General features: G+C 37.6%; 1 protein-coding gene across 20 annotated transcripts in view; it reads left to right on the top strand.

Annotated features, from left to right (window-relative positions):
- Nucleotides 1-27,984, top strand: part of ERC1 (ELKS/RAB6-interacting/CAST family member 1) — a 301,807-nt gene that overhangs the window by 54,625 nt on the left and 219,198 nt on the right. For all 20 annotated transcript variants that reach the window (XR_011810085.1, XM_027463493.3, XM_072039666.1 and 17 more), the window contains 3 exons: nt 10,002-10,418; nt 24,656-24,730; nt 26,688-26,843. Coding sequence is in view for 19 of the 20 variants with exons in the window: in XM_027463493.3 (XP_027319294.3) it covers nt 10,002-10,418; nt 24,656-24,730; nt 26,688-26,843 (648 nt within the window). In the remaining variant the exon portion in view is untranslated. The remainder of the gene's footprint in view (nt 1-10,001; nt 10,419-24,655; nt 24,731-26,687; nt 26,844-27,984) is intronic.

A 27,984-nucleotide genomic window follows, 5' to 3' on the forward strand; every position in this document is an offset into this window, starting at 1 on the left:
GCTTCCCAGAGAGCATGTGGAGTCTCCTCCTTGGAGACCGTCAAAAGTCACCTGGAGGTGGTCCCAGGCAACCTGCTCTGGACAGGGATCCAACCCGATGGACCCAGAGGTCCCTTCCGAACTCAACCATTCTGTGATTCTGTAATGTACAAAACTGCATATACATAAGGGCTTTGCTTCTTTGTCAGCACAGAGGCAAATAATCAAAGCTTGTATTTGGATATAAATAAAAGATGATATTTAAGTGGTGTAGTACTAACCCAATTTGGGTAGTCTCACAGGAAATTAAATGAGATTAAAATCAGTACAGAAATTGTCAGTGTTGCTCATTTGTAGAATGTCATTTTTTTTTGTCAAATGACAGTTAATTCATAAGAAATTTTTGTTTGTTTAAATAATTGAACATGTTTACATTTGACTGAATTGATTTTTCATTCTGCTGTGCAGACATTGGTGTACCATCGAAGTAGCTTTTTGGTAGACCATTTCTGATTTTCCAGTCTTTCTCCTGGTGAAAATCAGTGTAGGGATAGAGCTAGTTCATATTGTTTATATTTTATTTTTATTATTGCTTTGTCACAAAGATACCATCTCAGATTTAAGAAATCCCTCAGCTACAGATGCTGGGAGAGTATACTAGAAAAGAATTATTATACTATTACTATATATTCACCCTCTTATGGTTTTCCTCAGGTATTCTCTTTCAGCAACTTTGAAGGTAGGATACAGGACCAGATGAAATCAATGTGGTTTATTTCCGTATGTTCTTATGTTTTCTATCAGTCCATATGATGACAGGTTTATTTTTATTGTCCGTCAACGATGATTTTTCTCTGATTTTTCTCAGATTATGTTTCTCTGGCCCTGAGAAACAGCTTTTCTGTGCGCCCACTCTGCTAGATAAGGCAATAATAAGTCCCAACAGACTAATTTTAGCAGTATTGGTCGTTTGCTTGGCTTATCTACTATCGATCCTTTTTTACAGCAAAACTGCAGCTTTAAAAAGCTGAAGTAGATAGATAGGGCACTCTCTTTACCTTCATTAGCTATTTGCTTTAGATGCCTCAATCCTAGCAATGTGAACAAATACATGTAAATATATCCTGGGCAGGGATTTTCTCAGTAGTATCTGACATATTTAATACATGTCTCTTGTTTGTTCCCCAGAGTACCTTACCTGCTGAGCTTCCCGGCATGTTTGTTACGCTGTTTACTCTTTCTTATCATCTCATTTTCCCTTCCCTGATACAGAAGAGTGCAGAAATCACAACCCGGAATGGGATGAGCTTTCTTTTCCACCTGGGGGACTAGGGATGAAGACTGTCATCAGAATCTTTTGAGGTTCTGGACAGTGATAAAATGGCAGAAATAAATGTTTGAGACAATTCAACAAGGAAAATTAATTCTCAGGCCTCTTTTCTTAACCAGACAATTGTTATCCCTTAACCCTCGAATCTACTTTTCCTTGGTATTGCGTGGTGAAAAATATAGTTTATGATAGTACAGAGACATGTTGTTAAAGACTTTCTATATTAAAATGCATTTAAAAGCACACTTCTGAAAAGAGAAAAATACATTTTGTTTTTCTTGTACCCATTTTCACTCTTCATTGCTGTTTTTTGGTAGCCCTATGTGTTGGTAAAGCATGTGCAGGATAGAGCTTATGTTCATACAGAAAAAGTGCATCTTATGTTGCTGGTTTCTGCAGTCAGTTTCTGTGTAGAAGCACATGAGAAAGTAGATCATTACCCACCCAGTTCCCCTCTCCCATGCCCAGGATTGTGGACTTCTGAAACTAGACTCGGGCAGAATCTTGTAAACCAAGGACTTGATAACTGGACTTACATTTTCTTCTGATAGATTATGATTCTTACAATAAATATTTAGCCTTTACTCCAATACAGTTAAGAACTGAACTCATCTTCAGAACCTGGAAACTGTTAGCTAGTATGATGATAACGCTTATTAGTCAGAAGAAGTAATCACTTTTTCAGGATGATGCTTGCGGCAGTATAACTTCGGCTTTTCAGATATCTCTTGATCATGATCACAAGGTTTATACCCCGTGACTATAGAGAACATATTGGCATACCTAGAAAAAAAAATCAAATGGAAATTCTGCTGTTGTCTATAATACATTTAAGTGATCTCTTTTCTCCTGTTCCCCGTAAAATAAGATTGTGTGAAAAGCCTAACATCATGATTTATTTCTAGGGGTGGATCAAGAAATTTGTACGATGATGGCTCATTGGAATCTCCATCATCAACACAGAGTAACACTATTGTTAATGAAGTTTCTTACACTTTTGCAGTGACACTTTATTTCTTTAGTGATAGTTCTGTCAGAGTTTAGAAATCCTGTCTTCTGAAACTGAAATAGATAGAAGATGGTCATGTCTGTCATCTAAACCAGGTATAGCCATGTTTGTGCTGTCACAAATCAATCCAATTATTACAGATCAATTACTCTTTAACAATGTGTTTAGTTCTATATGGCAATCATAATACATTTCTGCAGATGTTGGATCTCAAATTTTGTGGTCTGGACTAACAAATTTCTTACAGCAGGTGAGAAAACGATATCAAAAAAAAAAAAGAAAAAAGAAAAAAAAAAGTATGTGCACAAATTGCTTCAAAATAAGTTATGCTTTTTAGTGCATCAGGTATTCTATAGAAACTTCCCATACACTTGTTTTACTCCTTGAAAATACAAATAGCTTATTTTTTTCCTTTGCCAGATAAGCTGCTTTGTATTTACTGTAGATAAACATTTTTTAGGTGAGCATTTGCCACTGAATAACTGGTATACTGTGTTTATTGTTTTACCTTGCAGCTATTTTGATGCCATCCACCTGTACACTTAATATGAAGCTAATGAATTGCAGTTTTGGTTCTTCTGTGGCTACAAGTTTACCAGTTGTTTCTGGTCTGCTTACTTTTGGGGTTTAAATTCATTTCTGCTGTTTTGCGTGTGTGCATGTAGGGGTTTTTCATTTGTTTTTGTACAGATGGGAGAAGGACCTAGGCTGCTGCACACTGCCCCCTTAAACCAAGTGAGTCACTTCATGTCAGTCTAGTTCAGCTGAAAAATGTATTGCTGACAACTTAAGCTCTTTATAGCATTTTTTATTATCTTGCCCTTCTGCCGTCTCCGAGGTAATGCAATGTATGTTTGTCTTTAACATACAAGTCTATTTCTTTGACTCTCACAAATTAAATCCTATTACAGTCATAGCTGTATTTTCTATCAGAGCAAAACATTATAAAAATCATCCATTCATTTCCATTCAAATAAGGGTTTTGAAGCCCCTGATCCATTTTAGAAGGGAATATGTAGCATTTCTGGAACTGACAAGTTCTGTTTCATCCCAGCCCTGCTGGACACCTGACATTAGCCCTTTTTTCAGTTTCTTTGCGTGGGCTGCAGCTGAATGTCAGCAGGGACTCCCTCAGATAGCCAGGCCTTTGCTCCTACTGTGCATTCAGCAGAATCCATTTCCCAGAAAGGCTGCCAAAACATTAACTCTTTGAGAATGGGAGAGAGTGATTTCCCATTGTGACCAAACTCTATTCTAGCATTTGGCATGGGATCGCTTTTGAGCTTAATGGAGTTCATCCTCTTACAAAAGTTTGAAACGCCTTCATTGTGAAGAACACTAAAGGAATCGTCATAATACAAAACTTTGTGATTGTGCATGCAGATTTACTGGCAAGGAAAGTACATTCACGGGCTCCTGTAGGTTCTGTCACTTGCTGCTGCTCCACATTTGAAGGTAGACCTTGCTGAATTGTCCTTTGGACATAAAACATACTCTAATTACTGTTTCTTTATTTTTAGAGTAGTAGCAATGTAGTCATGATGACCTAAAGATAAAAATAAGGCAGTTTTTGTTAGGTACTCCAAGTGTATCTATTTCAGACCCTGAAGGGCTTTCCTGGCATTAAATTTGTCTCTTTTTTTTTTCCCCACCCCCAACTATAAAAATAGGTGGCTGAATAAAAGAGATTACCTATAAACTGGCATCTTCAGAAACCTGTTTTTTGGTCAATTAGCACATTACATCTGTCTTTTTCTTTCTTTTTTTTTTTTTTTTTCCTTCAGCCCTGGGTTGTACCCAGAAATATGTGATACAACAAATGCAAACCTGTCCTATGTCTTTCCAAGCACTTACTGTTTTCCACACGCAGAACAGCTTGATCACTGAGCAGATTCGCAGAAAACTGCCAAATACATGTACATCATAAAGCTGTCATTCAGTACAGGATGTCTTGGCATTGTGGTTTTACAGTAGAAGTAATCAGGAAATTTTCAGTAGCTAAGTTTGTCAATAATGTTTTTAATGAGAAAATTTATTGAATCTGCCAATATCAGCAAAACTTGTGTTCGGAAAAGATTTCTTCTCTCTGGAGTGGAATTTCTGATTAAAAATTAGAAAAGAGTGAGATGAGATCAACCCTTGAGCAGGAAATAGACTTATTCAGGGATGCATGCTGGAGTGTGAGAGATTGTAAGGGGCATCTTGTCTAATTCAAAGACCTTGAGCTGAGATTCAGCTTCCCTTTATGGCACTTCAATTCGAGAGATGTAGGTTCAAATTTTTAAGCCAGTCACTAGTCAGATATTTATGCAAAGTAGAATCTCTCAGTCATTTCTGTAAGAATACCTTGTTAGAGATCCACCCCAAACCAGTTTATTGTCCGCTGAGCAAACATACATGCTTTGGATGCATGAAGATGGTGAACAAGAGCTTAAATAGTTATCTCCTAGGCTGAAACTCTGCTAATGCTGCACATGTATCTTAGTGGGACCTCTTTCCTCCCTTTCCTTGCCATCACCCCATATTTCCTTGCTCCTGAACATGAGAGGCCTCAGTGTTCTCCCAGAGTAAGGGGATGTATATGTATGTATGGCATTGTGTTTTGCAGAATGTAAAAATACTTCCCGCCCCGTTGTGACACATTTCTGTGACAAAGTGTTGTATAATTGTGTGTCGTGTTTTTCCTTGTTTCTGGGAAAGAGTAGGTTCTTAGCGTCTTCTTTCCTGATTGTTGACAGGTATCCCCTGAACATACTGATTGTTTTTTCTTGGTATTCTAAAAAGTATGATTTCTGTGCTTAACCTACTTAGAATTTAAATCCAGAAGATTAAAGAGAACTTAACTACAGAAGTGTTCAAAGCCTAGGTGCCTTGCCTCTGTTGCAGATCCTACAGTTCTAATTTAGGCATTCAGCCGTCTCAAATAAAGGATGGGACGAGTTATGCATCTCATTAAGGTAGTTGCAAAGACAATATCTGCAGTGCAAATAACCTAAACCAGGCAATTAAAAACAAACACACAACTGCTCTGAAACACCTTAGCTTGGTAGGTCAAGCTCTGTCTTGCCAGTGTGAGTATGGAAATCCTTCTTTTTAGAAGTATGTCACAATTTAATTCTTTCTCTCAAAATCATGCTGGTAGCAATGCTTGCCTTCTTTTTATCTAAAATTTAGGGATAGAATGGAGATCTTGGCTGTGAAGTATTGACTAAATTCCCTTTTCAGTCTCAGGATGTTAAAATCCACTTCTTCCACTGCCTTTGGAACGGTAAGATGATAAACATTTAAATTAATTGGAAGAATTGCTCTTCAGGTCTTTCTGTTTTCGTGTGTGCAACCAATTAGAATATGAAGCTGTGCTCTCTTCAGTATTTTCCATCAGGCCTACAGAATCTTTAAATATTTCATGCAAAGTAGAAAAGCTTCAATGGGGAGAGATGAAAAGAGCTGCCTGCAGCAAGGTTCCCAAATTCACCAGTGTAGCAAGAGGTGTGTTGCATTACCCTGAGCCCACAACAACAGGGATTTTTGGTGAACTGAATACAAGGAACTTCTGTATCATTGACTGGATTCATACTGTAGGTTGGAAACTCATCTGACCAATCTGCCAAGGTGAGGGACATGTGAATTTGAATCCTGCTAGGCAGAGTAGGAGATTGAATCATGTTCTTCTGCTTGCAGATGTAAATATTGTGCTGCTGGATGAAAGGCAGCCCTTGCCCTTGTGTAGAGCCCAATTAGCAAACTTTTAAGCTGCCCCATGGAGGTAATGTAGGCAGAGGAACAGCTGGCAAGAGGTTGTTTGCACCTTGGGTGTTAACATTTGAGATAAGCCAAAAGGGGCTTAGTACTGCAAAGACAGAAGTACGTTAGATAAAACCAGAAATACCCCTACTAGGGAGCTGTGCTCCCCAAAATATCTTTGTAATTTGCAGATGTAGTTATAATTTGCAGTGAGGCTTAACGACCAACTTGCATTACTGGAAAAAAACAGGGAATCCTCAAGGTGTGAAATAAGAGCAATAAGCTTCAAGCAAAGTACAGGTTGAATATAATTGCTTTGACTTCAACTACGTTATCTTTATTAAACTGTGGAGGAGTGAGATTGGTACTTTACCTAGCAGGATGTAACCAAGCTCAGTGGGATTAAAGGTATTTTTACTTGTCTATTCCTAGATGAGATCATTTCAGCAGTGTTTTTTTCAAGTCAGATTGAGGGTCCTAGAAATCCAATTAACATCAGTGGCTAATGTTACGTGAACATGGAAAAGATTTTGCCTTTCTGGGGTAGTCACTGATTTAAAAGTGAAGTCTAAGAAATGGATGAGAAGCTGATAAAACTTGTCTGTTCCTTCAGAGGGAAAAGGATGTTTTCTTTGAAATGATGTGGAAGGAGAGCTATGATAACTGAAAAACTGGCTTATTTATGATGCCAACTAATAAAAGTTGGTTAAATAATGTTTCATTATTCTGAAAATCGTAAAAATTTGTTGGAAAGCAGAGCAAAGAACCCATTTTGCATACCTCTTTCATGTTAGAAAGGAGTGGGTGTCTAAAGCACAGAACAATATTCTGTGGCTTGTTTTCCAGCTCCTTTGCACATAATGAAGTTTTTCAGCTGAGCAGCCTGGAGAACAGTGATCAGGGTTAACCCCTCCTCTCTTCCATAGCTCTTAATTTTCCCTGGGAAACTGCGTTCATTGCAGTTGCTGACCAGTTCTGTCCTTGCTTAAAACTGATGGATTCCCTTGCGTGCCATTTGTCATTGGATTTAAATTTTATTTCACATCCTGTTTCTGAATTGTATGACAGATTTTGGTTCTTTGGCCCAGAAGTGATAATAGGGTCTTTCCCAGCTTTGGGGGAGATAATTCCTGTGGGTCTATGAGACGGAATATTTGCCTGTGTAACCCGCAATGAGATTCACAGCAGATCAAATTATTAAAATTCGAATGTAGGAATTTGGTTGTGGTGGTTTAGTCCATTGATGTTTATAAATAACCCAAGTTTGATTCCGAGACAACACTGAGTAGAGGAAGTCATCTCATTTAGTAGATGATGTGGTTGCTCAGAAGAAGCTCTTTTCTTGCTTGGGAGAAAGGAAACGCTGAGGAGGCAGTATGTGGAGAGGCAGGTGGAAGCATGTGGGAGCTTGTTAGCTGGAAGAACAACACACAGCTGGGCTCTGCATAAGTAGGGCTTCTCAAAGCCATATTTACAAATGGAATTAACTCCTGTGGAATTGTAAAGTTGTATCTAGCTAGGTAATTCATTTTTAAGTTTAAGGAAATAGAAGGATATTCTCTTGCCTTCTGCTGGTAAGGTCTACTGGTTTTATTCATGTTATATAGGTACAGATAAGGCAAACCTTTTCATGAGCACAGTAGATTTTTTCTTACAGCTCGATCACTGTACGTTTTTGAACAGATTGTAGTAGCTTTGATTGCCTACCTGCACACTGGCACACTTGTAGTAGTGCCTCAGGTTGAAAGCTTGGAGGTTTTCTGACATTCTTACTCTGACTGTGGTTTGGAGGAATGACAAGGAATAAAAATGGAAATCTGCATTTAAAAAAAAAAAAAAAGTGTTGGCTAAAAAGGTTTCCAAATCCAAACTGATTCCTTTGAGATGTTTCTGTTCTTCTCTTGTACTACTGAATGTCAACTTGAAAATAAATCCAAGTGCCTACCAATATATAAATGCAATCTACATTTAAGAAGAGTAATTAATTATCCCCTAACCTAATAAACCTGTGCCAAGTTATCACACAGATTCTGTGACCTATTTTTTTAGATTAATAGCATGACTAACTGCCAAGAATTGTGTTACTGAAATAGAAGAAAAGGCAATTAGAGCACCTTAAATCAGTCATGAAGCTACACATTTAAGCTGATTTCAGTCTATGTTGATAACATAAGGGATAGTTCCACTTTTCTCTCTACCAGCTCCTTGGCTGCACATTCCCAACCCTACACTGTGCCAGGATCAGCACTGGTGTAGTCACTCCATCAGCTGCATCAGAGATCTGGCTGGAAAGACTCTGTTGCTGTGGCTGGTTTTCAGCCAAGTTTTCAGTGACAACCACTTAAGAGAACTGAACTGTCCTCTAACAGGCCAGAACGCAAAAGAAGTACTTCTGGAGTTTTGACCTTTGTAAAGAAAATGGGATTTGACTGCCTTTATGCATCATTCCCTACAACCAAACTGACTGTTAAATCTAAACCAAGTTAAAGAGAAAATATAGTATTTGCAGTACATATATCTAGCTATTGTATTTTCATAGTATCATAAAATCACAAAATGGCTGAGGGTGGAAGAGACCTCTGGAGGCCATCTGGTCCATCACCCTTGCTCAGGCAGGGCCACCTAGAGCAGGTTGCTCAGGGGTGTGTCCAGACAGTTTGTGAATATCCTTAAGGAATTTTATATAGCAATTGTGGTAAATACATTCTTGAAGTAATACTTCAGCCTAAATCTTTTTATATCTTCTCTTGCACAATGTTCGAGTGAAATGAGCTACTTGAATTTATGTCAAACATACAAAATTGGCACCGTCTTTACATTACAGACCTTAACAGAGTGTTTCCAGCATCAAGTCTGGTAACAGTTTATAATATTAACTTATACTTTAGTCCTGGTGAATACTGGGAATAGCTGTATTGCAGATATTGATTTCTGTAATACAAAAGCAAACCCCAGAGAACAAGCCATCTGACTTGTTCACATTCAGACTAAATTGTGAGCACATCTGCCACTCTCAAGAAGCGAGTCAAGATATATCACACAGTGGGTATCTCATCCCTGGTAATCAGACCTTTGTTCAGCATCTTAGTACTTCCTTCTTATTGTCTTAATACTTCTGTCTTACAGAGAGGAACACAAATATTTATCTATATATGAAGTAAAGACTTTTTCCTAGGCAAACTGTGCTTCTCCTATTTTATCACACTTATCTCACTGTACTCATAGTCATTGAGATAGGATTTATTGTCTTGCACAACCACAAATTACTGCTGATCATTGGATTGACTGCACTTTCTTATTTGTAAAGCAACAGTCTCTGTTCTCTACTAAGATCCTCGTGCATAAAATTGTATGCCTCCCAGTCAGCATATACCCATTTTTCTGTAGTTGTATTTCTTTTTGACATGATAAAGCCTCATCTGTAAGTCAACTGAGATCTGGACTATATATAGTGTCAGTACTGAAGACCTAGAGGAGCCTCTGTGGCTGATTACATTTTATTAAATAGTACATATATTTTTATAGACATGTGTCCCTTTGCTTTGCCAAGAGAGTAATTTTCATCCAGGACTTCTTATGCAAAATTCACCTGTAGCATAGACAACTACTCGGAAAAAGAATATTTGAAGCTCTCAGATTTTGCCTACCAGCATTTTTGGATTTGAAATGGTGACTCACTCAGGTTGGTGGAAATGGGAGTATCACTCAAGAAGATTTCTAGTGTTAAGCAACCTCTACCATGCATAAAAGGAGGGACTTGAAAGTACTATAGAAAACCTGGTTTCTTCTCTAAAATTCCGCTTTCAAAAAACAATATTGTTCTGTCAGTGTTGAAGTTTCCTCTTTGTTGGTAGTTGAGGAAGACTGAAGTGGTTCATATTGTCCTTTTTATTTCTCCAGTAGAGGGAATCCTCTGATTTTGTTTGTTTATTCTTTCAGCATATGCAGATGACTATCCAGGCTCTCCAAGATGAACTGCGGATCCAGCGGGACCTGAACCAACTGTTTCAGCAGGACAGCAGCACTAGAACCAGTGAGCCCTTTGTGGCAGAGCTGACAGAGGAGAACTTCCAACGGCTTCATGCAGAGCATGAACGCCAGGCCAAGGAACTCTTCCTGCTACGTAAAACCTTAGAAGAGATGGAACTGCGTATTGAGACGCAGAAACAGACCTTAAATGCACGTGATGAGTCCATCAAAAAGCTGCTGGAGATGCTGCAAAGTAAAGGTCTGTCAGCAAAAGCCACTGAGGAAGATCATGAGCGAACAAGACGGTTGGCTGAAGCAGAGATGCATGTACACCACTTGGAGAGCCTTCTCGAACAGAAGGAAAAAGAAAACAACATGCTGAGAGAGGTAAGTGACCAAGCTCTGGGTTCATCTCCGGTCTTCATTTCTAGTTCTCAATTTCCCGTCCTTTCCATTTCACATCTGTAAGGAAAGAATTTTACGTCTATAAGCTGTATTTTATATTGCAGACAACAGATTTTTTCCCTGTCGTAAAACTTCCTTGTGTGTGATTTCCTGGGGTTTGTGCCTTAGGCCCCACTTTCCCCATTACCCCCATGTGAAACTCTGGAAGTGAATTGAAACGTGGATGGTAAAATGTATTCTTCCATTCAAATTTAGCTTCAGTGAAAGTAGCTACCTGTATTTAGGAGAGAGCTGTGAGAAATCTTTGCAGGAGTAATGGATGATTGCTCTACAGTTTCCATGGAAACAGTCGTCTTGCTGTGAAGGGTATTTGATAAAACTATTAGCTGCCCTGGATGCACAGCCAAAAAAAAGATTACTTAAAGGGACACTGCTGCAAATGTTGCAACCCCTTCCCCCACCTCTCTTAAAACAGAAAAGAAAACACGCTATTACGTCTGTATCGCACAGTAGGGGAGTATGATGACAGGCATTCTTCACTACTCACTATCCCAAACTGATTACAGTAAAATTTAGGATACAGATAATATGAGCATCTTAGAAAAATAAAGGAACATAAATAAGGTGTGGTGTAGCCAGTGTCATTAAATTCCTTGACGTTAAGTGCATTTTCCACTTGTAGTCAACCAGCCTTCTAAAGCATTCTAATTGCTATGCTCCTGAAAGGCTAGTAATTCAGTGTGTGTTGTGTATGCGCACAGGTACGTACTTATATGCATGTATTCACTAATTGTACAATTTTCTGTAAAGATTATTTAATATACATCTCTAGACTGAATGCATGAATTGATGGCTATAGATGTATGTATAATGTGTGCATGGGAATCTATGACTGGTTTTGTACATTGTATCTCTGTTTTGTGGTTCAGATTTTATTTTGACATATACGCAAGATCTAAGCCCCCTCTCTAAGAAGGTGGGGAAGCAAGGTCTTGCAAAAAGGTTTTTGAAATGAGTGTTGTGAGCAAATAAATACTTCCTAATAACTCTTATTTATATGTTTTCCATGGCCCAACCCATTGTACTTGTGCTCTTGTAAGCATTTATATAAGAAAGCAAGACCCCATTGCATTTCTGAGCCAGATTTAGGCCAGATTTATTTTTTTTTTAGAGCAGTAATCTCTTGAGTGTCTGGAGTGAAGATAATATGATTCCAGAGTTTCTACACTACAGTTTTTCCTTTATTTAGTGACCAATGATAATTCTGTTCCAATTCTTGTATCTATTTCAGGAAGAGCCCCAAATGGCTTCCATTTGTTTCTGCTCTAAGTCCGGCAACGTAAATGAAAAGCTGGCGGGAGCTGTGTAATTTTTTTTAGGAATGCGGTTTCTTTTGTTTCTGCTCAATGATGAGTAGATGGTGAAAGATAAGAATTCTCACTTCATTCACACATGTCTGGAAATCATCAATTATTTAAATCTTAATGTTTATGGTAAATGATTTCCTGGAGAAGGTAGAGATGACATTGATTTTCTAAGTGCAAATGCCATTTATCTAACATACTTTAATTACTCTTTACTGCCAACCCATAGCTAATGCACTGAGAAGGATAAGCTGGGAATTCTGCAACTTGTAGCTCCAGCTGTTGATATGATGTAAAAAACAGCCTTGGAGCTGAGCACCTAGGGAGCCTCAGAGACATGGTGCTATGTGAGAGATACCAAGCTTTTTCCATATTGAACTGGGCCTTATCATGAAGGGTTTATTAGCACCCATGTGTTATTCTTGAGCTCCAAGCTCGACTATGTTGACAACTCAGGCTTGTCTGCACGAGAGCTGTGATTTAATGCCAACAGGCAGCTGAGCACCAGCCAGCCACTCACTTGGTCTCCCCAGGTGGGATGGGGGAGAGAACGGGAAAGGTAAAAGTGGGAGAACTCGTGGGCTGGGATGAAGAGTGTTTGCTGGGTAAAGCAAAAGCCATGCACGCAAGCAAAACAAACCAAGGAATTCATTCTCTGCTTCCCGTCAGCGAGCAGGAGTTCAGCCACTTCCAGGAAAGCAGAGCTCAGCACGCATAATGGCTTCTTGGGAAAAATGCCATCACCCTGAACATCCCCCTCCTTTCTCCTTCTTTCCCCCAGCTTTTATTTCTGAGCATGATGCCACGTGGTATGGGACATTCCTTCGGTGAGCCTGGGCCAGCTGTTCTGGCTGTGTCCCCTCCCAGCTCCTGGTGCACCCCCAGCCTCCTCACTGGCAGGCAGCACGAAAAGCTGAAAAGTCCTTGACTTGGTGTAAGGGCTGCTATGCAACAACTAAAACCATTGGTGTGTTATCAAAGCTATTTCCATCAAAAATCCAAAACAGCATCATAAAAGCCTCTACAAGGAAAATCAACTCTATCTCAGCCAAAACCATGACAATGAGTCTCATGTGTGGTGAGTCCAGAAGGCTGGGGAAAATTAGGGTATGTTGCTGAACTGTATCTGACTACCTCTGAAGCAAGTTTACTACCACAGGCTTGCAGACTCAAGCTAGTAAACTTGAAGAGTTCTTGGGCACCATGCTGCTGTGTTCTGTGAGGTCTGGTTCATATTTAATGTCACTGTCCCACAGTTGGAAGTGGTCTGCGTGCAGATCTTCCTAGGTCTATCTGCATCACCTTCCTCACCTAATCTTCTATTATCTGAATATTTATCTGTATTTCCAAATCTGTAAGTTATTTTAGCCGTTTGGTACCCCAAATACTAACTATGCAGTTTCTGAGCTGTCTTGAAGAAAGCCATCTACTTTTTTGATTGTTCTTTAACTGGTATTTCCAGTATCTGAAAAGGTGTGCTAAACTCTTCTTTAGATACTGCTGTTAAAAGAAACATTAATATCCCCAAAGGATTTGCAAGAGCTGGGAGGTCAGAGTGGATACTTTATGTCCTAACACATCAGAAAAGCTGAGAAAAACTTCAGTAGCAGTTTTGACCATCTTAGTCAAAGCAAGTTCTGAGGTGTCAGAATTCACAGGTGCTGGGTTGCATGTGTATTATGCTGTTGGTTAAAAAAATAATTAAAAAACCTAGGAATGATAATAGAAGTCTGCATTTTGGAGGGAAAGGTATCCCTTCATTTTCCAGCTTTGAGGCTTACATGTAATTCAGGTGGTGATGTTGTGACTCAAGGTCATCAGATGGTCTCTCAGATGGTGCGGGTGCAGCGGCCAGCAGTCTGACCTTCAAAAGTAAATTAATTGATTTCTTCAGCTACTGTTATTACTGCGATTGAAGTAAGGTTTGCACTAATTTCCAGAGGAAAAGAAATTCGTAACAGAACCACAAGTCTGAGCTAAGAAAGCAACTAAAGAATAGCTGTACTGGTTCTGGCCAAGGATCACTTAATTGAAAGTTTTCTGTTTCAAATAGTGACCGTACACAGACATCTAGGAAAAGGTAAGAGCAGGGTAAACACATTACTTTTCTGTAACACTCTCCCATCTTCCAAACGATTTACACCTTGGGTATTTCCTGAACTTGTGATTTGTCAGCTAAGTATCCTCCATGGATCTGCCATCTAAGTACTTGGTCAGTGTCTTATTCAGCCCGTGTAAACTTTTGCATCTGTGGCATCATCTTGTAAGTGGTTCTGTAGTTCTGCTCTCTGCTGCAGGAAGAACCTGTCTCTTTTCTTTTGGGGTTGAACCTGTCTCCCAGTAGCTTCATAGATGGCTCCTTGTTCTTGCACTGGAAGACAGTGTACAGGTGATCACTACTGGGATTCTCTGTGCCAGTTGTGAGTTTGGATTTTTGTCATATCCCTTTCAAGTTCTCTCTTTTTGCAGGCTGAAGTCATTTGCTACTTAGTTGTTCCTCATGCAGAAGATATTTCATGTCTTTCCCCATCTCCCGGAGAACTGTCTCAGTTTACCATATCTAGCCTATGAAACGGATTTTCCTTCAGATAGCGTGAGGTATCTCTTATCAGTTTGGCTCTGTTGAAATTTTTCCGAATATTGTCCTGAATACCATGAAGCTCAAGTAATCTCTCCTTACATATCCAAAGGAAAGATCCTGTATCAAGCATAATGTAGGTTGTATTTGGCAATTCACTGATACAGATGGCAGTCTCTCATGAACATAAAATAATGAAAAATTAAATGTCTTATTGAACATCTGGATGCAGTGACTTCAGCAGATGACAGTGTGATTGCATCACATTCCTCTTCCCTGGAAAACAAGCTTAAGCTTCATAGCTTATAAAAAGATGTTGCTATTTTGAGTACCCCTCAAGTCTTAGTGAAAATTATTCATATTGCTGTTGGTATTTTAGACCTAACTTTGAGAAACAAGATTATTATCATACCAGCAAGAAATACTTGATGAAATCCAGCAGCTGGACCTGCAACTTTCAGAATAGCTCCTGACTGACGTTAACTGCCCCTTCATTGTTCCAAACTCACCTGCTGCAGAATGATCACTGATGGCAGTGACAGCACATAGCTCTAAAGATAACGAAGCTTGCTGTGCTCTTTTGGACATCCTTCCCGCTCCTCCCAAAATGCTAAATGCACTGAGTAGATATATGTCCTTTCTCTACTACACAGAGTAATAGATACACCAAATATCAGTGCAATTTATGGAAGAATATTGTGTGATTGTGTCCACATCTGATGTTCTAGAGACTAGGATTACTACGGTCAAACTGCATTTCATAATGACAGTCCAACACAAGTACACTAACTTGGTTAATCCTTTCTCTTTTGAATTGTTCATTACTATCTGTCTTTAGGAATATATTTACCTGAACAAAGACCTGTGATTATACACTAATGGTGTCGCAGCCAATAAAGAGTAACTTCTTGAGAGTTTTTGGAAAAAAAAAAAAAAAAAAAAAAAGAACTGGCCCAAATTTCCCATCTGCCTAGAAGAAAGAATAAAAACAAAACCATCTGCATTGTTTCTACCCAAGGGGAACAAAAATAGGCTGCTCAGTGTGTATTATTGTCAGATACAGTAGACTTCAGCAGTGTTGTCCCATTTTCATGTTCTTTCACAAGGGATATCAGGACAAACTTTCCAACAGCAGTTCATGTGATGATGAGCTGTTTGTCTCTGGGTTGTTACCGGACACATATGCGCTACCAAGCGAATCTATCTTTGCTCACAGCAGTGCTATGGCATGCGCTCACTGGAGTCCTCAGAATATACTCACACATCACTGCATTCCTTACGCTCAGATAGGGATAGCCTTTGATGTCTGCTATCCTAAGGACCGAGAACAGTGTATGAGGGGAAGTTCCCAAATGTATTCTCTTTTTATTGGCCACTGTGCTCAGTGGTATCTACCTGATCCTCCTCCGAAGCCTTTAATCCCATAGTACCTTGTATAATAAGCATTGAGGGTCCTGACAACATGCATAGCCCTGACCTTTGGCTTTTCCTGAAAAGGTGCCACAGAAGTCATGCACAGTGCTAGTCCTTCTTACTGCATAAAAGTTCTAACTTGTCCTTGCAATGAAGGATATGTAAGTCCTGCAAACGAATTGTGGCGGAGATTGTATGAGGCTGCTGTCAACACCTTCAGCAAGAGGTCAGAAGCAACTCTCCGTTTAAGTCAAATGGTGATCTTGTAGCCTTAGGGTTCTCCTGGGAGAGGGGAGTGGTTGGTGCAAACTTCGAGGCCAAGCAGGCATTGAAAGTGGGGTGAGGCAATCATTAAGATGCCAATGTAGTAGTCAGAGTGGTGATGTATTTCATCATAACGAAGGAAAACAGCCGTTTGAATTAATTGACAAAAATTAGACATAAAAATATAGGAAAGAAAGCTGTGAATCCAGCCCTAGGACAGATGGCTGGCTATCGCCTACTATTCCAAAAGAGAACGGAGGCAATATTCCTAGAAGGTTTCTTCCTGGGTCAGTTCTAGATTCAAGGTTTGCATAATAGCATGGTATGGAACAAGGAAAGAGTAACCAGCAGTAGCTTTGCATTTTGCATCACAAAAACTGTTTGTTAGTAAATTGCAGGTTTAGTTGAATGATATTTTGATTTTTTAAAATAATTGGGTCCATTCAAACGATGCATATTTAATACTTCCAAGTGCAAAACTAAATTAAGGAGTTAGGAATACAGTATTTAACAGGTAAAGGGTGGTTTTGTATGTAAGGTAGTTGCTGAAATGGATCATTCATAGGGGTTGACATTTAAAATGGGCTTAAGGATAGAGGTTATGGCAGAAAAAGCTATTATTTGTTTTCATCTTCAGAGTGCATTGAAATGGCAACCCCACAACGTCCACTTTGTGAACTATTTTATGGTAACCTAGCGTGGCATTATTACAAGGACTGATCCGTATTTGTAGCTTTCTCAAATCAAACAGTGCTTACTTTATTATAGGAAGTAACACAGCATTTCTGTGAGCCTTCATTCCAGTGTCTCCACTTAGAGTATATTTCTGGCACAGCAGAGAGCAGACCTACTAGGCTATAATACAGATGTAGCTGGCTTAGCTTTAAATTATCTAATTTGATGCAGTGACAGCTAAACAGGAGGAGCACAGAGCTCAGTGAGAAGGGTAGGTAGGCTGTGCTGTGTGAATGTACCATCTGAGGACTGCTGAACAGTGATTTTGCCATTTTAAAATGCCCTGTGAAAAGAAAGGTTGTTTGCCTTATCTGAGCAGATTTTAATTAACTGTGACAAGTTGTGCAAAGAAGTTCTTTTTCCATGCATGTGTTAAAATTCTTACCCTTTTCTGCTCCAGGCTTAGAGAAGGATTTAGCAATTTTAATTAGAGCAATTAGAGTTATCTCAAAGAACGCTTTTGTCCTATTCCAAGATTTTGCAACATAAATAAGACACACTTCTAGAGAGAGGTTAGCAGTAGTATATAGCCTGGTTCACAAGCTGGAACTTTCATGCCATTGTAGTACAGAACACCTTTCTAATGACTTAAAAAATGAAGTTTCTGCTTTGTTCTGCTGCTTTTTCATTCTTCTAGCCAAGGATAGCAGGGAGAAAGTATTTAAATCAAGATAATTTAAATAGTTCCTGTGTTGGTTAGAATCACTGGATTTCTTTAGTTTTCAAGCATATTGAAATTTTGTAGAACAAAAGTCGAGAATTTGGGCTATTGCAACGTGAGAGCAAAATGTGCAAAGAACAAATTATGCATGCTTTTATTTGATCCTGTTATAGTTTGGAATGTGTTATGTGGCCTTAATAAAAGAATGATGGCTAAATATTTTTACAGTAATTATTTTCATCCTTCCTTGATTTAGGGTTGGTTACATGACATTTCTTTGCAGAATAGTTTCCAACCCCAAAAAATAGGTTGAAAAATTAGGGTGAAAAATGATTTATTTCTTTCATGTCTTTCCAGACTACAAAGAAATCATAAACACCTTCCAATTCTTATATAGAAAATCTCTGATTTTTGTGGAGTTTAGTTAATTATTTAATAATCGGCAGTAATTAAGTGAATAGAAAAAAGCAGAACTACAGCTATCCACGAAGCTTTTTTCTCTGTGTAATAGTTATGATCTCATCAACATGAAATAATCTACAAAAATTTCAATGTGCTTATTCATACGCTTTTTTTCAGCATACAGGCCTAAAATTATGAGTTTACATTTTTTTATTTACTGTGTTATACACTTATTTCAAATAAATTATTGCTATATGAATGAGCTACTGAAGCTTCAAATAGGTATGTCTTTTTTTTTATTTAGACAAAGCAAAATTTCTGACTAATAGTTCACTTTAGCACCTCTGATTCCCTTAGGTGACATTTTTAAAACCATCTGAAACAATTAGAGAGGCAGAAACCAGTCTGAGGTTTATAAGTAAAATAATTAAGCTTTAATGCCTGTTGATACCTCCTTATATTCAAAGATTTTGCTTGTCAGTATATTTTACATGACTGTCTTTGTTTACAAATGACAGCTTCAGGCATACTTTCTTTGGAAGTGTTAATGTTATCCTACACCTTTCTTCAGCAGAGCTGATGTTTGTGGAACTTTGTTTCTGTAAGTGTGAAACTTCTCAGTACAGGAAAGTATAAAAGTAAAATTTGAAAATACAATTAACAATTTGGAAGCTAATTTAAGAAACAAGTAGAAAACATAGGTTTATTGCTCTTTAAGTAGGAGAGAAGAAAAGATTGAATAACACATATATTAAATAAAGTTATAAATTAACAGTATTTTAATTTTTAATCAACTTTTCTTTAGCTTTTGAATTTATACTCCTGTAGCCAACACTTCAGCACAATGATTTACTACTTAAAACTAGTAAGATGGTCTGAATTGGTCTCTCTCATCTTTGTCTCCTGCTTTTAATCTACTGCTGAAGTTTTGGAGGATTTTGTGTTTGTTTTCTGCTGATTGGAACATTGAGATGAACTGGAAACTGTGTGGTAGTTATCACTTTAAGTGATACCTTTGTAAAGGAATTTTGTGTGTGCTAATATCTTAGTTCTTGGTTGGATTTTGAAATCACTGGCTGAATGTATTCATCAAATTGCAAAACATCAAGATGAATTTCTTTAGCTAGGAGTATCCGAGCTCCAAAGCAACTGTCGCCCTCCATTATTGATTTGTGTTGAATTTCCAGCACATGATTCAAAGTTATGCTCATTACTAATATGAATAATTTATTGTTCAGGGAATTACATCGATTATGTTCACAAATACAGGAAATGAGACATACAGAAGTAATTTCTGAAGAAACTACTATGATTATTGGTTCCAAACTTCTATAACTGTATTTTTTCAGTAGCAAAACTCTAATACTAATGAGATAAATTATAGAGGACTCTTACTGCACATTCTTTTTTTCAGTCCAGTTTTATGTGTTGTTGAAATATAGGTCAAATTACTGGGCTTGAGCACTTCTTAAAAAATACTCGTAGGAAACCTGAAACTAAACAATTGTGATACTCATTTGCTTTCTGCTCCCAATTAGTAGAGATAATTGCATTCTGCAGAATAGTCATTTCATGCAACCTCCTGCTCAGTTTGGGACTCTCCAGTGATGGGGATTCTGCAACAGCTCTGAGTCCTATTCCAGCATGCTAGGGACACGCTTTAGTGGTAGACTTAGCAGTGCTAGATTAACAGTTTGACTTGATGATCTTAAAGGTCTTTTCCAACCTAATTCTGTGATTCTATGATATTGTAAGTCAAAATTTACTGTTACATCTTTTGCTGTTGACTCTCGTCCTTCCACTGTGCACTTCTGTAAAGAGTTTGTCATAATCATCCCTGCAGTGTCTGATTAGATAGCTCTAGACATCAACAAGATTCACCCCCCAAGCCCTTTCTTTTCAGCTGAACCAACCCAGTTCTCTCATCCTCTCTTACATCGTATGTTCCATATCCTACTCATATTGATCTGTTGGACTCTGTTCAGCTTTTCAATGTCTTCCTAATGCTGGGGAGGCCAAAGTTGGGCGGGCCCGATACTCCAGGAGTGGTCTCACAAGAGCCAGATAGAGTGAAATAACTGCTTCCCTCATCGTGGTATTTATACTGTTGCTAACAAAGCCCAGGAGAATACGGTTGTCTTTTTTTCTATTCTTCCTTCCAGCAAGACCACACTAGTCATGTCTTCCCCAAATTAGATATACTCTGGAAACCTGCAGAGAGTGCAACCTATCCCATAACCTGGATTGTTAATAAAAGCACCGTACAGTATCAGCCACAGTATCAAGCTTCAAGGACTGGCAGTAGTAAGCAGCTGCCCATTGGACGTTATATTGCTGTCCACCAAACGCAGTTTGAGCCTGACAGTCCAGCTAATTTTCCGCCTACCTTATAAACCACTTATCCAGTCTGTATGTCACCAATTTGGCTACAAGGATGTTTGGAGGCAAAGTCAAAGGCCCCAGTAATTCAGGATATGCCATACCCACTGTTCACTGCTTGTCCACGAGGCCAGTCATCTCATTGTAGAGGAAAATCAGGTTAGTCAGGTACAATTTGCGCTTCTACACAATTATAGATCCATTTGGTACATTAAACAGCTTCTAAAAGTAACAATGATAGTTTATGCTGACACTGAACTACATTCCTGAAATTTTCTTTGGTTTATAATATTTGCATTTCATTATAATAGAAACCAGGGTGCTAAATTCTTTCAAAAATTTAAACGTGAAAGATTGACAGAAGCCATCTGGGAAAATAAACTTTAAGTACAAGTGTAATGTTTTCTGAGTAAGGCCTGGACTACATGTTGGAGAATAAAAACAAACATTAGATAACTACCCGGTCTGCTGAATGATGCAAAGATCATGCTGCACAGAACATCGTATTTGACCATGTAAAGGCATGGTTAGGCTAGTTACATTTTTTTTTCCTGTGTTGTTTTGAATTGCACATTGTATCATTTTTAGCAATTTTTTTACTAAAAACAAATTAATGCATGGAAGAGCACCTTCTTCAAATATTTTTCTCCTTCATTCTCCATGTGATACATGCTGCCTGATTAGCTGGGTTCTGCAGGAAATAGAAGGCGTGTCCTCTTCTGCATTTGGAAAGTGCTTATCTCATGGTAATACTGAAAGACAAGTTGCTGTATTTTTAAGCATGAAGCCTACTTCCCTGAAAATGTCATCACTTAAAGTGCACTTTCATGTTTCTGAGAAATTCCTTGCAAAATCACATGTGGGAGTAACTGGGGGAGTAGCAATGAATGATATGGCCAGGATATTTAGGAAGAAAAGGTTCTGAATAAATTCCTCCCTTCATCATCATGTGCATGTGTTATAAGTTGCTAATATTTTCTAGATGTAGTGCTGATACTGCTCAGTATTGAGGAGTCCCTCAATTATAAACTATAATCCGTAATTTCCAATTGTTTTTGCACTTCTTGGTCAGGAAAAAAAAAAAGCACCAAACTAAATACATTTAAAATTTGACATCCTTCAGATATTTTGGGGTGCATTAAAATTACATTATCACAGATATCCTTTACATATTTAATGTTCTTAGTACGTTTGATCAGCTGTTCCATGTAATTATGCTAGATAGAAAGTTATGGTATTATTTCTCACAGGGATACACTGCTACCTTGCAGACCTAGTTGTAATAAGACCTAGGTAATAAGATACAAACATTTAGTTTATATCTTGTTCGAAGAAAAGGAAAATAACTATTCTTAATTAAAAATTGGTAGTGATGAAATGCTGAAGTGAAAATTCATCCCTTATTATAATTTGTTTGATTCAAAGGGTAGACAATGTTGAATCTTATCAATCTGTTGTGGAACAGTATCAGTTAGATATGAAAGTTCTTTCTGCATGAAGGTAGAAGAAATGAAGGATGTTTTATTACTTGATCAGAATGGATAAGTCACAAGAAAAAAGGATTAGTTTTGTATTTTTCTGACCCTGATACCTACAAGTGGCCCTGCACTTTAATTATTGTGCAGCATCCTGTTTTGAAGATGAAAGTACTAATTTTCAAGCTTCTATGTGGCATTTGTCCACAGTATAATCTGAATATGTCAGAGAGATACTAAGCTTTCTCCTTTCTGCTGCAAGGATAAGTGCATAACTTATATTTCAATGTTAAGAAGGATGTTTTTGCATGATGTTCTTCTAGCAGCCGTACTTAAATTTGTGTTATAGGGAGGTTCGGTGTGACTGTGGCCCTATTTTCAGTCTTGTCAGAATCATAGGCAGGTTGCCAAAATCAAGTCCTTACTATGCACTTGAGAGGTGGGAGGTGTTGTTTTTCTGCAGGTTATAATTCACCTAAATTACAGAGAAGCTATTTAAGATGATAGAAGTAGGACGCATCGTTTGCTGTTGTGCAAAGCATCGTTGCAGACAGTGGAGAGACAGCCTTTCTAAAGAAAAAGCTTAAAATAATTTTCTATTTGGGAAAATGCTGTGCAATGTCAAAAGCAGACGCTGTTGTGCCAGCATCCCTTTAATGACATGCTGTTCTCATACTGGGTGTTTCATCTACTGCATTTCCGTAGTAGGTTGCTTGTATGGTCTAAGGTCAGAGACTATGTCTCTGCACAACTGGAAATGATCTAGTACATAAATGCACCACTAAAATAAAAACAATATATTATTCAAAATAGATTTCTGACATATTTGTTTTTGACCTCTTTATCTTTCATTTTCTCAGTTTCCAAAAGTTCACAGGAATTTGTTTGTTTTTCTTTTCTATTATCAAGCTTTTTAATTTTCTTCTACAATAACAGTCCTTGGATGCTTGTACAGCTGACATGCAGGAACAGCTGGGGACATAACTTTATGCATTTAGTGAAAGTTCATGCTATTCTGAATAGGATACTTTTCACCTTTTTGACTTATCAAAGCTTAAAATGGTGAAGAATCATTTTCAAAATTATTCCTTTTTGCCCATACATGTATTTTGTGTTAGGAAACAAACTTGAGTAGAACCAACTTTTCAATCCTGAAATGTAAGGGTCTCAAACCCTCTTTTCTTCTCCTCCCCCATAGCCTTTTTTTTTTTTTTTTTATTAAAGTGGACGTGAATTTGAGAATGTCCACAACATGTGACTGGGGTGTCTTCAACTGTGGACAGTTTTTACTAGTTTTCTCTCAAAGAAGCTGTGTCATTCTTTGAGAGGCGTTGTTTTATGTGTGTATTTTCAGTTGATGTTCTCATAGTCAAGCAAAGATTACAGAATAATTTGGTGTTACAGCACATAGGGTGTGTGTTAAAAAGAGTGTTCTCAAACACCACCTCACTCAGTGTTCTGAGTACATGTGCCTTTACAAAAAGGCCACCATGGGTCTTACTTTGTTGGTTCATCTCAATCTGAGAATCACAGGAAAAGACTTTGAGAATCTAAGGAGGGTGTGGAGGATGTGGGATATGTGAGCCCCTGTTGAAGAATAGTTAGAAGTCACTCTCATTCAAATGTTTGTGTATTCTTACACAATAGATCATTCCAAGCCATGCTGTTCACTTCAACCAAATAGGTAGTAAATGCATTGAGAGTTCATCAAAGACTACAGAACTGCCATTCAAGAGAAATAAAATATCTGGATGCTTCTCCAACAATATGCTGTTTGGTGAATGCATGAATAGAGTTACTGTGTCCACTCTGGAAACTTAAAAATAGGTGTTGTTTCAGTGTTTTTAAAACACTATACAACGCTACTTTTCTCATTCAAGTAATTGATTGTATGGAGCAAGTTGCATGTATGACTACCATATAATATGTTCTCTTCATTCACCATCTGTATTGAAAATACAGGCTTGTGGATGGCTTTTTGGATTTGTCTTCCAGGGATTTCAGGGGACTGGGTGGCTAAACTATGCATGTGTACTCAGATTGTTAGGTTAACTGGTATGACAGTTCATAACCTTTGGTGCCTTTGGGCACCAAAGTACTTTCATGTCATATAATAGTAACATCCTAAACATATTCACATGCCTACATTTAATATTACCGTTTGTTGTAAGGACAATATTATTTTAACACTAATAATGAAAAAGTGGAATACGTTTCTCCTCTATTTCCATTTGTTGGTTTGAAACATCTACCTACTGCATATGGGAGAACAAGCTATTTCTGCTTTCTGTCATTTTATTTCATAGAGAGCTCTGTGAAGCATACTGCTTCTGTGAATTGGTATCAACAGAAATATCACATGGACATTTGTATCCTCCTGTTTGCAAACTCCAATATTTAAAGCAATGTGATAGCCAGTCATATACTTTTGGCTGCATACTAGCCCCAGTGGAGAAAGATTTTCATCCTATATCATTAAGCATTGCTACTCTGGAGTAAAAAAATTGAAAAAGGCTTATCAACACAGCTGCACCCTATAGCTTGTTGAAACAGAAACCACAGCATTGTTTTCAGTAAGCATCTAGTCAAATAAATGATGTAGACACTTCCATGTGAAAATAGTATCCGTTTAGATTAGCTTGCCAGGTAGATTATAGTTTTCTTTTAGTGGATTCATCTGTCATTTTAGCAGTTTATTTTGAGTAAGTACATGGTAAGTATTGTTGTGCCTTTTCAACTGAGATGGTGATTCTGTTGAATGAACATTTGTGTATCCTTTCTCTCATATGAGAGATCATAAAACAAAATAAAGGAACTGGTAACATCAGAGAGCAGTGTTGAATTATGCTGTGAATTAGAAAGAGAAAGCTGTAGTAATTTTGTTTTTATTTGATAAATGGCTCAAAATGCCTGTAGGCTAACTCTTGCTTTGTTTTCTGCTGACACAGGAGATACATCGACGATTTGAAAATGCTCCTGACTCAGCCAAGACAAAGGCTCTGCAAACTGTTATTGAGATGAAGGTAAATGGTTGCATATAGCCAGTAGGAGAGCATATGCTTTGTAAAACAGATTTTCATAGGAAAAGCGACTGTATCAAATACCATACTATTTTGCAAGTCTTCTTACAGAATTTAACTCAATAATTTAATTTAAAAGAAATATATTTATTTTTTATTATTTTATTATTGTATTTTATATTACTGATCAGGGAAGACACATAACTGCTTCACAACACAACGAAAACTGCTTACTGCCTGCCTACAACAGTGTATAGAGATTTCTTTCAGTTAACTAATAGTCCATTGTATTGCAAAGATGAGTGTGATGTATTAGTGGTTCTCTGTGATGATGTGGTTTACTTCCTTTTTACACTATCAACCTTTGAAATTCATCGCTTCACCTTCCATGTGTTAATAACATTAGCAATTTGCAACCTCAAAATCCACTTAAAGAATGGGTCATACAACTAGAAAGATGCCATCTTAAATGCAGCTTTTCTGGATGGATTTTCCTCTCTTTCTCCCTCTTTCTTTGTCTGAACCTTATTATTTTGGTTTCCTTCCTTTTTTCCCTTCCAACTCAGTCCATTCCATCTCAGTGTTTTCCGTAGTCATTTCCCATCTTTGTGCTTTCAAAGCCTTTCTTTTACTGTCATTCTTTTATTAGTCTTTTTTATGGTTCAGAGCAATGAGAACTAATTTACCATCTGGTAACAATACGCAGTCTTATTATCAAAAGAGAAACACAGGTATTTCTTGGAAATTATATGAGGGCTGAAATTAAGATACTGATATAAATTACAGTGTAGAACTTTACCTTGATACCTCTGTAATTTTTTGTAGCAAAAGTCTGCTTTCCCAATTTTAACTTGAGCATCAAAAATTAAGCAGGGAATCAGACTACATCTTCAAAATGGTCCTTTAGAACAATCGTATCTTATGAATAAAAAAAAAAAAAGGTCTTTTAAGCTCTTATTCAGCTATGCTTTGATTATCACACACATACAAAAAATGAAGGATTGGTCTATATAAGAATGGGAGATAGTTTGAAATCTTGTATTTCAGGAAAGACAAAATATTTTGAAGACACTGACTTAAAAAAAAAAAAAGCTACTCTAATGGATTGCATTTCATAAAGGCATATGCATGTAATAGAAAATGTGTGTGCAACTCTGTATGCTGTATCAATCAGGTTTTGCTGTTCCTAACACGTAAGACTTCTAAAGAAACAGTAAATCAGGTAAACTGAAAACCTCTGTTCATTCTGTAGAACCATGAAGATAATGGCAGATAGGCTTTCTCATTGTTCCAGGTGTACATTTTTAAATGATGGACATGTTTTATATGTTGTGTATATGAATCAGAATGCATGAACATCCTTTACTGCTTTATATACACAAAAAAGATTGCTGCACATCTTTCTTGCTTACAGTGCTTTTAAGTTCTCCATTTGTGACCCGGCACACAAATTACTATTAACACAAACCTTTTGTTTTTCTTCTCTCCCTCTCCCTCTCTCTCTCTCTCTCTCTCTCTCTCTCTCTCTCTCTCTCTCTCTCTCTCCCTTTCTTTTTTTTTCTTTTCTTTTTTTTTTCCCCATTCTTGCAGCCATGTTATGCTGCTCATTCAGTTAGAATTAAATTTCTTTGTTTTATGCTGGCTTAGCCTTACAAGGCAACCTTTTTTCGTAGTCCTTTATTTATTTTATGTATAATGTGTCCAAGCCCCTAGCCATGTTTCCTCTCAGTACTAAATCCTTGTTTGCCTTGAAAGGTGTAAAAAAAAAAAAGAAAAATGAGTATTTGAGCACTCAGATAGATGTTATGCAAGGAGGTGTAGATTTGTTTCTGTAAAAACTTAGGGACAAGATTTCAAGGGTGGGTACATGTCCAACAAATCATTTCATATTTTACTTTTAAGATATATTACCAAATCATCTAGCTGTATGTCACTATCTGTTTCTTCTAATCCTTTTCAGGATTCAAAAATTTCTTCCATGGAGCGTGGCCTCCGGGATTTGGAAGAAGAGATTCAGATGTTGAAGTCAAATGGAGCTCTGAGTACAGAGGAGCGTGAAGAGGAAATGAAGCAAATGGAGGTGTACCGTAGTCATTCCAAATTCATGAAAAATAAGGTATTGAGAAAACTGTGACAGTAGTAAAATAAAATGAGCCTTAAGAAACCGATAGAATAAATCTTAAGGAAAGTACCTGTGATCAGGGTTCCCATTCAAGTTCTGGCAAATAGTCAGAGTTTATTTGTTTGTTGTTCTGAGCCAATAAAATACCTTTAAAATAATTAAGAGAATTTTAAAGACAAATTTCAAAATAGCATTATGATAGTTGTTTTATTTCAGAAGTATTTTGTGGTTATGTTTAGACTATTGATAATCCGTTATAGTTTCAAGTTTTATTTTGTCTATAGTCTTCTCGAATGTAGTCTATTGAGAGAGAAAAAAAAGTGTGTTTCTTTTTGTGACCTGTTGAATAAATTGTTTTATTATGCAAAGGCTAAAAAGAACATGAACTGTCAGTATAACAGCTTTCCATTATGCTCTTCTTGTAGTGGAGTCAGAATATGAGTAGATCCTACAACAGTGGTCATGCCACTATTAATTTATGCACTTGGGAATATTTGTGCCTCAGGACAAATACAACAGTGAGATATGTTGGTCCTCAGACATAAAGATGAACACTGCAGTGTCAGTGTATAGCCAAAATTGTGCTATAGACAAATATCAATTGCTTCTTTGTTTCTCTCAAAGAAGTGTTTCTCAGTCTTCTAGGTAGGGAACCCTAACATCTTCTAATAAAGATTCAGGCTCCCTTGCACGGTAAATTTAGGTTTATTGTCAGTAGCCCTGCTTTTCATAGTAACTTGTGCATACTCCTTAAAAGCAGTGCACAAATCTCTGGAACAGAGGTTGAAAATTGCCATGTCCTGAACAGTTCCAACCTACTGCATTTATTGTGCTTTAAGTAACTTGTCTTATATAAAGAATGCTGGAGAAAGTTTCTTGGAAAATTACTACTTGCCCTAAAGAAGAAACATAAAGTAAGTATATGTTTCTTCCAGTTCCCTCACATCAGCTCACTGATTTACCTCAAGATAACCACATCTATTCTTTTACACTTTCCTCCTTTATCCTACTGTTTTGCTTCTAAGAACTGAAGGATACCCCCTTCCAAATTAGGAATAGGGGAGATGCTTTTCTTCTTTCTATCATTTTTTTTTAAAAAAAATTCCTTGTTCTTTTTAATTTCTTTTATTCTTTC

This window comes from Anas platyrhynchos, chromosome 1, assembly GCF_047663525.1.
Source record: "Anas platyrhynchos isolate ZD024472 breed Pekin duck chromosome 1, IASCAAS_PekinDuck_T2T, whole genome shotgun sequence".
Classification (NCBI taxonomy): Eukaryota; Metazoa; Chordata; class Aves; order Anseriformes; family Anatidae; genus Anas; species Anas platyrhynchos.